At 44.6% G+C, this 12,388-nt stretch overlaps 2 protein-coding genes across 6 annotated transcripts in view; both read left to right on the top strand.

Moving 5' to 3' along the window:
* LOC100115286 (formin-like protein) overlaps window positions 1–12,357 on the top strand; it is a 40,150-nt gene extending 27,793 nt beyond the window's left edge. Inside the window, exons 1-17 of one of the 5 annotated variants that reach the window (XM_032601617.1) lie at window positions 1,499–2,314; window positions 2,390–2,473; window positions 3,784–3,870; window positions 3,995–4,101; window positions 4,858–5,000; window positions 5,104–5,282; window positions 5,373–5,449; window positions 5,550–5,865; window positions 5,937–6,053; window positions 6,120–6,360; window positions 6,438–6,727; window positions 6,804–7,071; window positions 7,157–7,284; window positions 7,363–7,807; window positions 7,890–8,164; window positions 8,253–8,366; window positions 9,839–10,051. In XM_032601617.1, the coding sequence (XP_032457508.1) occupies window positions 2,396–2,473; window positions 3,784–3,870; window positions 3,995–4,101; window positions 4,858–5,000; window positions 5,104–5,282; window positions 5,373–5,449; window positions 5,550–5,865; window positions 5,937–6,053; window positions 6,120–6,360; window positions 6,438–6,727; window positions 6,804–7,071; window positions 7,157–7,284; window positions 7,363–7,807; window positions 7,890–8,164; window positions 8,253–8,366; window positions 9,839–10,051 (3,078 nt within the window). In that variant the 5' untranslated portion in view covers window positions 1,499–2,314; window positions 2,390–2,395. Of the gene's footprint in view, window positions 1–1,498; window positions 2,315–2,389; window positions 2,474–3,783; window positions 3,871–3,994; window positions 4,102–4,175; window positions 4,425–4,857; window positions 5,001–5,103; window positions 5,283–5,372; window positions 5,450–5,549; window positions 5,866–5,936; window positions 6,054–6,119; window positions 6,361–6,437; window positions 6,728–6,803; window positions 7,072–7,156; window positions 7,285–7,362; window positions 7,808–7,889; window positions 8,165–8,252; window positions 8,367–9,838 lie in introns of those variants that run through there. The other 4 variants (XM_032601614.1, XM_032601615.1, XM_032601616.1 and 1 more) reach the window with 4 other exon arrangements.
* The window catches only part of LOC100115042 (SET and MYND domain-containing protein 4), a 656,582-nt gene that overhangs the window by 142,247 nt on the left and 501,947 nt on the right, over window positions 1–12,388 (top strand). The window lies entirely within an intron of this gene.

Raw genomic sequence — 12,388 nt, 5'->3', positions numbered from 1 at the left:
GTGCCGCGCGGATTTTTGCAGGATCGAACGTTTACTCGATTATTGTACAGTTGATTCGGTTTATTGTCCCGTTTGCTGTTGCTGGTGTTGTTGCTCTGCCAGTCGAGGGGTGAGGCGAGGAGCGGCCTAACAATGCGTATCGATGTTTTTTTCTCCTCGAGCGACGAGAGATGGGTGACTCGGCCGTTCCGCCGGTCAAAACACAGATATTTCGATGGGAAAGAGCGGCGTTCGGGGCGCGGCCAGGAGACAATGGCCCGCCACTTTGTTCGATCCTTTTAATAGCCTCCGCCATCTTTTCATTGTTCGCCTTTTGAAAATCCCAGGTCCGCAGCGGTGAAGATCGCAGAGAGCCTCAGTGAGCTGTATTCAATTTTTCGGATTTTAGCGCGGCCATGCGATCGCCGACGCAATGCGCTATCGGGGGATGTAGGTATTTCCCAACGCGCGAGCACTTGCTTCTCCTCAGAGTCGATGCAGTGCGGCTTTCAATGGCTCGAGTGCGCGCGCGTGTAAACCTTCGCTCCATCGGCGTCGAGTCTAATTATAGCCGAGCGCGCGAGTCATTGACGTATCGCGCATTTTCAATGCCTATCATATATAAATGATGTAACCGGAAAATCTGTCGCAACGCGCTTCCGGTCGATTGGTAGACCGCGCGGTCCCCTTCACGACTCGTGTCTACGTATCCACAGGAGCAAAAAAGCCTCTTCCAGAAGGGGAATTAGGCTTGGTTGGTTTGTACACTTGACGCGTGTCGTCGGCGAAGGAAGACGAAAATATACGCCCGGAATGATAAATTTGCGTAAAATTAATGCCATTCGGCGGGCGAGTCACGTAGAGCTTTTTCCTTCTTCCTTCCTGTCCCGTCGAGTCGACGAAGTTGTACCGTCGCCCGCCGGGGCTTATCGACTTTCCTTCTATTCTTCCGAACTGCTGCTCGCGTCGCTTCGTCGCGTCGAGTGCAGCTCGAAAAGTGACACCTCGCCGAGCCGAGCTTTTCACAGCCAGTGCTGTCGAGCTGCCTGCGCTGCGGCGCAACATTTATTGCGTGGCATGAACGCGCTCAGCTTTTGCGATCGGATCTCGAGAGCACGATAAAGTTTCGCTCCCACACGGACGTGCGACGAGAACGCGCGCGCGCGCTTTCGAAAGCATTATTTCCAATAGATATTCGCCTGTCGAGCGCGCGCGCTCCTTATCCGTCCGCGAGAGAAACAGACGCGGTTGCAGCTAGGCCTCGTTGATATTCTAGCGCGCAAAAACTGCGGGCTCCGACGATGAGGATTAATTCTATTAATTATTCCGCGCGTACATAGCGCGATTAGCAGCTGCAGCTCCGCCGTGAAGAGCGCGTCTAATAGCGTGTGCTAATAGCGTCTAGTGATCTAATAATATATAGTTAATATGGTCGTGCTGCGGGGCTGGGAGGATTTTTGCACCGAGCGTTATGACCGTAGGATGTGTGTGATATGTTGTCTTTCGGCTTTTCTATTTGAATAATTGCCGTGGCAATAATCCGCCGATCGGTCCGTCTCATTAATTCCGCATATACATAATTGTCCCATTAGGTGGTCGTTACGAAAGCCATCAGAGATTTCAACGGTCCGAGTCCCCGCCGAAGCGTCGAGCGCAAAAACTCACTTCAATTGAAAAGCCGTCCCTCGGCCAGCGGCCTTCGACTGCTCGACTCTGCGCAGACCCCTTTCTACGATGACGTCACAGCCGGCACATTACGCGATGCGCAGAGAGCAGCAAGACGAGAGCATCAGCACTTTTATGCGCTACTTTTACTACTTTTATTGCGCAATATACCGGCCGCCGCTGGCGTCGCGGCTCCAGAGATGATTTCATTATTTCCTCCCCGCGCTGCCGACTAGATATTATGCACATTTGTGCGCGAAGGCCGAAGCGCCGTTGCTTCTGACGACGAGATCGTGCGGCGGGTCGTGGCTCGCTCTCCCTCTGGGGGATAACTTCTGCATGCAGGCGACTTGAGAGAAATCCTCGGCCTTTTCTCCCCGCGTGGGAAATGATCAAACGCGTGGAATCGGCTCGATTGTAATGGCTTTTCGCAATTTACTCTCCGCGCGCAACGATTCTTCTTTCTGTTGATGGCGAGATAATTATAAGGAATCGCAGACAATTTGAAAGTCTAAACACGACTCAACAACAATTCAGCCATTTAGCAATTTGGACGGCGATGGAGCAGCAGCTCAACAAACATATCCTCATGAGGCTCTCCGGTCGCGTTAAAATTACCCGCTATAGAGTTGGCCCTGCACATGCACGCGTCGTACCATAGCCTGTACCTGTAAGCAGATACGCTCGAGTAAGAGCGTCGTTTGCGGCTGCGGACTTATCGAGCCCTTGTCACTTTGTGTTTCAGGCCTCGATGGATCTCCCACCGGACAAGGCGAAGCTCCTGAAGCAGTACGACAATGAGAAGAAATGGGACATCATATGTGATCAAGTGAGTATATGCGCGCCTACATAGAGCGAACATTTTATTATTTCTCCTTTGCTCCTCTCCCGCCATCTCTCGCCAGTTCCTCCTTGAGGCCGCGGAATGAAGATGGATTTATGATCGCGACACTTGGAACCCGTTAAGAGCTTCTTCGCTCCTTTTTATTTTTTCGACCGCGCGCGGGCAGTGCTCATGTAGGCAGTAGGTGTGAATCGTTGATCTGCTGAATTGTTCCAAATTACAATAATTAAATTTTGCTGCGCTCGGCCTCTCTCTCTCTCTCTCTCTCTCTCTCTCTCTCTCTCCAGCAACAGCCGCGACGCTTCGACGAACCAACGTTTCGGAAAATCAACCGCACGTCATTTGTCATCCGCCGCGGAAAGAGGTGACGGGTTTCCGCCGTCGTCTCTTGTAAAAAGCATTTCATTACGAGCACACAGAACGCGACATCGATCAGAGATGGCTAATGGAATTGCGAACTCGGAAAATTATTTTCAAATCTGAGGGAGGCGTCTTTCGAATCATAGTGTATTATTTTTTATATTCATTCCTCCCATCGTTCGCGCACCCGCGTATTTCTTTGCGCGCACACATAACAGCCACGCGGGCGCATATGATTGAGCAAGTGAAAGCGCAGTCATAGCTTCTATGTGTACTTACGCTTTCTCGGCGAAGTGTGTTTTGAGCCGAGCGCTGTGACTGCTAGTACATTTGAATTCAATATACTTTTGCTCTCTCTCTCTCTCTCTCTCTCCGTGAATCGCGGAAAAACTGCTGAAAAAGTCAATCGGCCGTTATATACCAAAGTGTCCGCGATCGCTCAGGGCAAATAAGTTGAGGATGTTCACGCGGCGTGCACACGTGCAGTGTGCACGGCTCGAATGCTGCACGCGCGGCAGCTCTGCCGTCGGTGTCAGGGACCGCTCGCCTTCTCTCGCCGGTTATTCTGAAAGGGCCTTCTGCGCGCATGTGCGGGTAACGCGAGACGGATGTAATGCAAGCCACGCTATTATACGCAATGCAAGCGAGAGAGCCGGCTACGAAAAAATGCGCAGCATCCCTCTCACCTCTGTCCTTCTGCGAATCATGGCGGCCAGCTTGCGCTCCCGCAAGTGCTCGTACGAGTCTACAAAAAATGGAAATCTTCACTCTAAATGCCTCGATTAACCGATTGCGGAATCGAAGGGCATTCCGATTCCCCTAATCCCCTCCCCCGGGGGGAGTGTATACCGCGCATAATTTCCCCTTTTATCTCCCTGCAGCTCGTTCGAAAGACGAGACGCGCACAAGTTTTAAATGCAAATGTTCAATTTCAGGAAAGGGTACAAGCGAAAGATCCGCCGTCTCACTACCTGGCGAAACTGCGGACCTACCTGGACCCCAAGGCATCGAGAAGTCATCGAGTAAGCAGCGAGTCTACGGCTTTGTTTTTCCCCCTTATTTTTCTTCCTCGTTTCGATTGCTTTTTCTTTTTATTTTGTTTCATTTCGAGGATTCAAAACAGAAAAGTTACTAATTATTACACAGTCGTATCGTTTCCTTACGTTCTTCCAGAAGAGGAAGATGGTCGGCGAGTCGACCTCGACGCAAGTACTGCGGGACCTGGAGATCTCCCTGCGCACAAATCACATCGAGTAAGCAAGTTATATACCTAATTAGCCTTTAAAGGCCCCCTTCCTCTGCGCGCACTGACGCGAATCCAGCTCAGCTATTCCGCCGTTAATTATCGGCGAAAGCCCCTGGTAGAAAATTGGCCGTATGATCTGGAACTATTTTCTGAATCTGGCCGGGAAGTTAATTTTGAAAAGAGCCCCTAACCTTAAATTATAAAATAGTGTACAATCGATAAATGAGCTAACTTAACTTGGTAAATGTTAATGGAAATGAGTCCAGTTTTGTTATTCTGGGGTTCTTGGGGTAGCTGAATACAAATATCCTGAGGGCAACACTCTCCGAGGTACCTGGTGCCCAGGTTGGGCAGTATCAACGTCATCGCCTAGAGTTTCACGGAAAATTAACAACACATTTCGTCGAGACTCTGTACTCGGGGGTTTTCGAGGTCGCAGAAGACGAATATCGTAACGGCAACGCTCCCCGAGGTACCTGGTGCCCAGGCTGAATATTCCTGGGAATTTGATAGTTATTGAGTTAAATACGTTACTCAGGAATTTCTCGGGCCACGGAACGTGGATATGGTGTTCTATCCTGGGCACCAGGTACCCCGAAGGACCTTGTCGCTGCTGTATTTGTGTTGAGCAACCTCGAAAACCCCCGAGTAACGAGTCTCAACCAAATATGTTATTAATTTCCTGTAAAACTCTCGGGGACGGCCGATAAGGTAGCTCTGCGCGGGAGCGCTTAATCAGACGCGTTTTTGCGACCGGTTGCAGATGGGTCAGGGAATTCCTGGACGAGGAGAACCAAGGCCTCGACGCCCTGATAGACTACCTCAGCTTCAGATTGCTGATGATGCGGCACGAGCAGAGGCTTCTCGAGTCACGAGCCAACTCCGAGGAGAGAATCCAGGCGACGAGTGAGTGCGACTTCGACTCTGTTATTTATTATTTACATTCTCTAGTTTTCACTGCGATGCTTTTCTCGCCTATGCAATCGTCGCACTTTTCGTCGAACAACAGCGGGAACGGGTGACAACTCGCCGCTGAATAACGGATGCCTGAGACCGCCGCTCCACGAGCTGAAAGACAGCCCCGGCGTGAAGAGGCGCTCGAGGCACGTCGCGCGGCTCAACATGGGGGAGGCTAAGGACGACATCCACGTGTGCATACTCTGCATGCGCGCCATCATGAATAACAAGGTGAGGGTTGTTACAAACGGAGAGCAGCAGATTAGTCGCGCCGCGCGCCTCGACGATGTGCCCGACTGATCGCTCGTGCTTCCTTTTCAGTACGGCTTCAACATGGTCATCCAGCATCGGGAGGCCATCAACTGCATCGCCCTGAGCCTGATGCACAAGAGCTTGAGGTAAGCGAGGATTGTAAGATGAAAAATAAATGAGAAGCGCGAGTCGAGTTGATGAAAATGCCGTAATGCCGTTCGCTCGGTGCGGCCGTTGTTGCCACAGAACAAAAGCCCTCGTGCTGGAGCTGCTGGCAGCCATCTGCCTCGTGAAAGGAGGCCACGAGATCATACTCTCGGCGTTCGACAACTTCAAGGAGGTCTGCTCGGAGAGGCGGAGATTCACGACCCTCATGGAGTACTTCACCCAGTACGACAGCTTCCACATCGAGTTCATGGTGGCTTGCATGCAGTTCGTCAACATCGTCGTCCACTCGGTCGACGACATGAACTTCCGGGTGCACCTGCAGTACGAGTTCACCAAGCTCGGCCTCGACGAGTACCTCGAGAAGCTCCGGCACACCGAGAGCGAAGATTTGCAGGTGCGCTCGCGCTCTTCCGCGTACTTAGCTACTTGTAATTGTGCGCGCCATAACGAGTTCGGCCCCGACAGGTTCAAATCTCGGCGTACTTGGACAACGTGTTCGACGTGGCTGCTCTGATGGAGGACAGCGAGACCAAGACCGCCGCTCTGGAGAAGGTGGCCGAGCTGGAGGACGAACTCGGACACGTTAGTACACGCTTCGCCTGATTTACGCAATTGGAAATCTCTTTCATCTCTTTTCTCTCGACGCAGGCGCACGACCGGATGGGCGAGCTCGAGAGGGAGTCCTTGGCGAAGCTGGCGGAGCTCGAGACGGAGCTCGGCGCGCTGAAGGTCGAGTACGCCGAGGCGCTGGAGGCTCGCAGACTCGTCGAAGAGGAGCTCGCCGCGCTGAAGAAGCAGCGCCAGGACTCCGCCAGGAGGCAGAGCGTCCTGGAGAGCAAAATCATCGAGCTGGAGACCCTCACCGGCACGCTCACCAAGGGCTCTTCGGGTAAGCCGACACTTTCTTCCGCTTGAAATCGCCGCCACGCCAGTTGCGCATTACGCTCAGCCGCATTCCTTCGACAGCCGCCAATCTCCGAAACGGCTCGGCTGCGACCTCGCCAGTTCGGGACGGGCCGGTGCCGACGACCAATTCGACGTCGTCGCCGCCGCCGCCGCCGCCGCCGCCGCTGCCGCCCCCGGAACTCGTCGCACCTCCAGCGCCGGCCCCGCCGCCGCCCCCCTGCCCGCCGCCGATGCCCAGGGATCCCGCGAGCTCGGGCAACCACAAGCCGCCGCCGCCCCCCGCCCCGATCCCGCCGCCGCCCGCCGGAATGATGCAGGCTCCCGACGGCGCGATGACCATCAAACGAAAGGTGAGATTGCCCGCGAATGACGAGGTGAAGCCTTTTGTACTCCCTTTGCTGAGCGCCGTTCTCTGCTCCCGGCCAGGTTCAAACGAAATACAAGCTCCCGACATTGAATTGGATCGCCCTCAAACCCAACCAAGTGCGGGGCACCATCTTCAATGAGCTGGACGACGACCGACTACACAGCTACATCGATTTCACGGACTTCGAGGAGAGATTCAAAATCGGCTTGGGCACTCACCTGACGAATGGCACCAGCGAAATCGACGGCCTTCAAAGCTTCCCCAGCAAAAGGTTCAAGAAGCCCGAGAACGTTTCGCTCCTCGAACACACCAGGTTGCGAAATATCGGTGAGTACATTGCCGCGCGACCTTCGATTACCTACGCATCGCACTATTATGCGCACGCTTCAATTGCCTTCTCAAATTATTACAGCGATCTCGAGGAGGAAAATGGAGATGCCGGTAGAGAAAGTCATTACGGCAGTCAATGCACTCGATCTTAAGGTTCTTTCGCTCGAGAACGTGGAATTGCTGCAAAGAATGGTGCCGACGGAACAAGAAGTGAGTGCGGAATCGCCGTGCACTCCAAACTCACCGACCGGAAACTAATGTTCATTTTTCTTTCTCGTTTCTCTCTAGACGAAAGCGTACCGAGAATACATTATCGAGAAGAAGAATGTGAACCTCTTAACCGAGGAAGACAAATTCCTGCTACAGCTTGGCAAAGTCGAAAGAATATCTACGAAATTGTCCATCATGAACTACATTGGGAACTTCTTCGACAACGTGCACCTCATCGCTCCCCAAATACACGCTGTGATATCTGCATCGAGTTCGGTCAAGTGTTCAAAGAAATTACGGGCCGTTTTAGAAATAATTCTTGCCTTTGGAAATTATCTGAATAGCAGTAAGCGTGGCCCCGCTTACGGTTTCAAGCTGCAAAGTTTGGATACACTTTTGGATACCAAGTCGACTGACAAACGGATGTGCCTTCTGCACTATATTGTGGCAACGATAAGACTCAAATTTCCTGAACTCGTGAACTTTGAATCCGAATTAATGTACATCGATAAGGCTGCGACAGGTACTGGGCGACAACTATGCAACGCCACGCATAATAGCTGTATGCTGCTGGATGGTTCGTTAAATTTTTTTTATCTTTTCAGTGTCTCTTGAGAATGTAACGACCGACGTGCACGAATTAGAGAAAGGAATGGACCTCGTTCGCAAGGAGTTCGAATTGCGAGGCAAGGAGAAACACAATACGGTGCTTCGAGATTTCCTTAACAATTCCGAAGAAAAGCTGCGCCGCTTAAAATCCGATGCCCGCATCGCCGGAGATGCTTTCAGGGAATGTGTCGAGTTCTTCGGCGAAAGTCCCAGACAAGCTGATGCTAATACGTTCTTTTCGCTTCTCGTTCGATTCGCGAGAGCATTTAAGGTATTTTATTCGTCGCAATTTTGGTAAATCATAAATGACGATCGTACAGAGTTACGTGAAATTAAAATTTTACATTTAAAATCTGTAGGCTGCAGATCAAGAGAATGAACAGCGTCGAAGATTAGAATTAGCGGCAGCGGAAGCTTTGAATACCTCGGAGGAAGTTATCAAAAGGAACAAATTGAACCAAAAGAAGCAACAGGTATTTTACAACGTTGTCGCTACCTTAATAATTAAAGTCTTCTTCTACAAATTAACGGCAGCTTTTTCATCATGCATGTTTTGCTTTGAATGATCATACATTTATTCATTATTTGGAATTTATTTTTAAGACGAATTGTTTAAGAATAATAATCAAAACGTTATCTAGATAATACATAAATATTAAATTTTTGTTCATCGATAAAGCTTTTCTCTATCAACATCAATGCTTAGTTTCGATTGATTTTTTAAAATTTGTTTTACTGCTTCCCAATTTATACTTAACAACCTTTGTATTATTAACATTTATATCTTAACACAATTGGTTGGCTTATTTCGTTGTCCTACTTTATATACTAGCTCACTGTATTTATCATTTGCTAGCTTTTATTAGTAATTAACTGCATGATTTTGTTTTAACTCTTCATACTTATCACACTTACTCATGATCACAAACTTCTTCCTTTCAAAAACCTACAAAGTATAAGCACGTAAGGGGGGCAATAACATATTTGTAATAAAAATGAACTAAGAAATTTACTGATAGTTGTGATTTAAAAAGTTAAATACATATATTTATATATACATCTTAACTTAAGTGTAACTTCTTTTATGAACATTCAAGTTATAACGGAATTTATTCAGTCTTTGCACGTTGTGAAATCGCATGATGATATATATATATATATATATATATATATATATATATATATATATCGGGGTTTTTAAAATGAGTGTGCGAATAAACAATGGCTACTCCACTGCCATATTTTATGTAAAGTGTAATTTAGTATTGTAAAGAGTAAATTTTAAAAATTCCTGTTTTTTATTTGTTGCATATTTATTCCGACTTAAAGTCACCGAAATTTTGCTGTAATTCGAACAAGTCATTGTTACATCGACATCTAAATGAACTGGAGCTCAAAACGTAACAATGTCTAAACAAATCACAACATGTAAGTTCCTCCTCACTAATATCCTGCTATAAGAATATTTTTTCAATATTAAAGTCTAGAAATGACTGCCTAACTCTCATTTACACAATGCACTATTGCATATTACATTATAAATTCCAATCACTAATTGATTAAAGTTATCGATCAAAACTCACAAGCACAGAGACACATTATTCCATTCCACTCGTTTGGAGCATGGAATGATTTTCAAAGTATGTGCAGCAGCATGTATCGAAGCGCATTGATGTTGCTTGAGAAATATACTTTTTAATGCCAACGTTAATTTGTTATCCACTTATTATATAAATAGCTCTATCAAAATATTTTATACGAATTATTTAAATATATCTTTACAAGATTCATTCATTTGTTATACTTATTTTCAGAAAATTTGTTATAATTACATTCTAACAAATCATGGTAGATTCAAACAAAATTTATTTGAATCTTGGATGATTTTGACAGTAGGAATTTGAATTGGATTAATTCCATTTTCAATTTGTCTTTTGCTTAATAGGATGCTGTTATAAACGAGTTGAAGAATAAAACCAGATTGGTTCAAGAGAAGAAACTGTTGCAGCAAGATGAGGTTTACAACGGAGCACTCGAAGATATCCTTCTAGGCCTGAGGTCGGAGCCTTATCGTAGAGCCGACGCTGTCCGACGGAGTCAGCGTCGACGCATTGATAACCACAGACTTTCTCGTACCGCCGAAGAATTAGAATTGTAATTTATTATATCCTAATTTTCTTTTTTGTTTTCCTTACGAGACATTTCATGACAATTGTCTTTCTAGTGTACAAAGTGTACATATAAAAAGCTTAAAAGTACATATCAACTGGGACAAGTTGAGTGTAGTGTGAAAATTGTCTATTTTTCAAAACTGCGTAAAACTAGGTTTTGAAAGGTATCTTGATATTTTTGACTTTTCATTGAAAATGCACAAGTCATTATATTGGTGCTAGAAGCTGTATAGAAAGTAACGAATTTATTGACCTGTGTATATCTCTTATTATACACATACGTAAAGGCGGACACTGCTAATCAGTCAAAATATCGGCAGATTTTTGAAAGATCTAATAGTGCGATCATGTATTTTAATAATACTACATATTATAAGTCAGAAGAAATAGATGATGTCATGTAGAAACAAATGTATTGTATAAAGAAGAGTAATTTCTTATGCAGCGTAGTTCGGATGAACGTTAATTTATACGATTTCTTTCTGATTTATTAAACAGCAAGATTTTATTGTTTTCTTGATATTATTAATTAATTTTGTTCGAAATCAAGCGTTAAGGGCCCTCGATCATGTCGTTATAGATATACAGCGATCGAGGAAATTGTCCGTCTCTTTGCAATGCATTTTTGAACAAATTGCTATACCTAGGATCTTGAAAAAACACGCTCTTGCAATGTATAACTAGCGATTTTGTCGCCGCCATTTTTCTGACCGCGAATTAACTTTATACTCCCAATACACTTTGCGCGCGGAAACGAGCTGAAATGCCTCCGTAAGCTAGAAAATTTACAAAAAATAAAAATAAAAATACATCGCATCAAAGAGACCCTCCCGTACGGACGATTTTCTTATTTACTATATATGCAAAAGTTTACTATAGCTGCATGCTCGAGAGCCGTTAAACTTATTAAATTTATTCCTTGTTGGCTGTTAAGAAATTTTTAAAAGATTTATTTCTTATTGATATAAACTTTTTCTAATTATGGCTCTCTTCATATTTATGTAAATTAGTCATCGTTTGATGTAAACATTCCGACTATTTTTTTTATATATTTGAATGCCTATTTAGGCGTCCATTATGATACCGATTCCGTCAAAAAATCAATTTATAATAGTATATGTATCACGCAACAATGATGAAAGTGCAATTTCGCGCTCTAATGTGATTCAACGCATACGGATGTCAATCGAAATGAAAACGAATAATTTTCTATTATGCGCATAAATAAGCTCAAATTGCACGCAATATATTCTGATATTTTGTGCTTAAACATCTAGATTTTACGCGCAGTATATAAAAAGAAGGCTAACTTTCAAACTTATTTAAAACAGATTTTTCAAGAAAGTGTGCTATTCTTATATTTTACTATACACAAAGAAAGATTTGATACATACAAGAATACTAAGTATAAAGATGTTTGTACACCCGTACATCAATTTTTATATATCGGATGAATATTGCCATTATACTGAAGAGTAATACATTCCTTTGAAAAGCTCAGGTTATATATATATATATATATATATATATATATATATATATATATATATATATATATATATGCAGTATCTAGAAGCACAACTTTTTATATCAAGCTCAAGGCAATACCTTCAAAAGAATTTGATGAATGTATACCGTTATCACGAGACAACCGTCCAGATGTCTTTTAAGATTTATTAATCACCAAATTTTAAACGATGTAACTGGTCCTGTGGAACATTTCCTGGCGTAAATCGTTTTTGCATACTTATATAATACAATTTTTAAAAACATTTTTGCTACACATATAATGTACTATTATGCTCAAAGAAATGTAATCAACAAAGAAGTTGCCTTTAAAAAATAATACGCGCACATACTTTTTGCAAAGAAAAAGTAAAATAGAAATTCTTATGTACTTTTATACATCAAACTGATATTAAAATGCAAGTTTGTAAATATTTTTGTAATATATAAAATAACGAGCGTCATGCAAAGTAATTATATTGCATACTTTATATTCGCCAATCATATGATTAGTTTACCAATGTGATGTTTAAACGAAAACGGTATGTAGATTACATATTATCACTGTGTATTTCAGACCATTACAAATCTATAATTTGGTGTAATATCAATTTATAGTTCAACAAGGTGAAAAGTCTTTTGTATGTTTTGCGGACTTGTAAATAATGTGCATTTTACTATTGATAAGTTACATAAAACGCCCTAAGCATGTTGGTTTTTTCATTTGTAAAAAAAGCAGAAAGCTGCATAAATTGCTTATGGCAAATAAATGCAATATATTCAAAAATTCAAGTATACGTTTAATTTTTACCCTTATG

The sequence above is a fragment of the Nasonia vitripennis genome, assembly GCF_009193385.2.
Source record: "Nasonia vitripennis strain AsymCx chromosome 2 unlocalized genomic scaffold, Nvit_psr_1.1 chr2_random0010, whole genome shotgun sequence".
NCBI lineage: Eukaryota > Metazoa > Arthropoda > Insecta > Hymenoptera > Pteromalidae > Nasonia > Nasonia vitripennis.
This window is presented reverse-complemented; position numbering and strand designations above follow the sequence as displayed.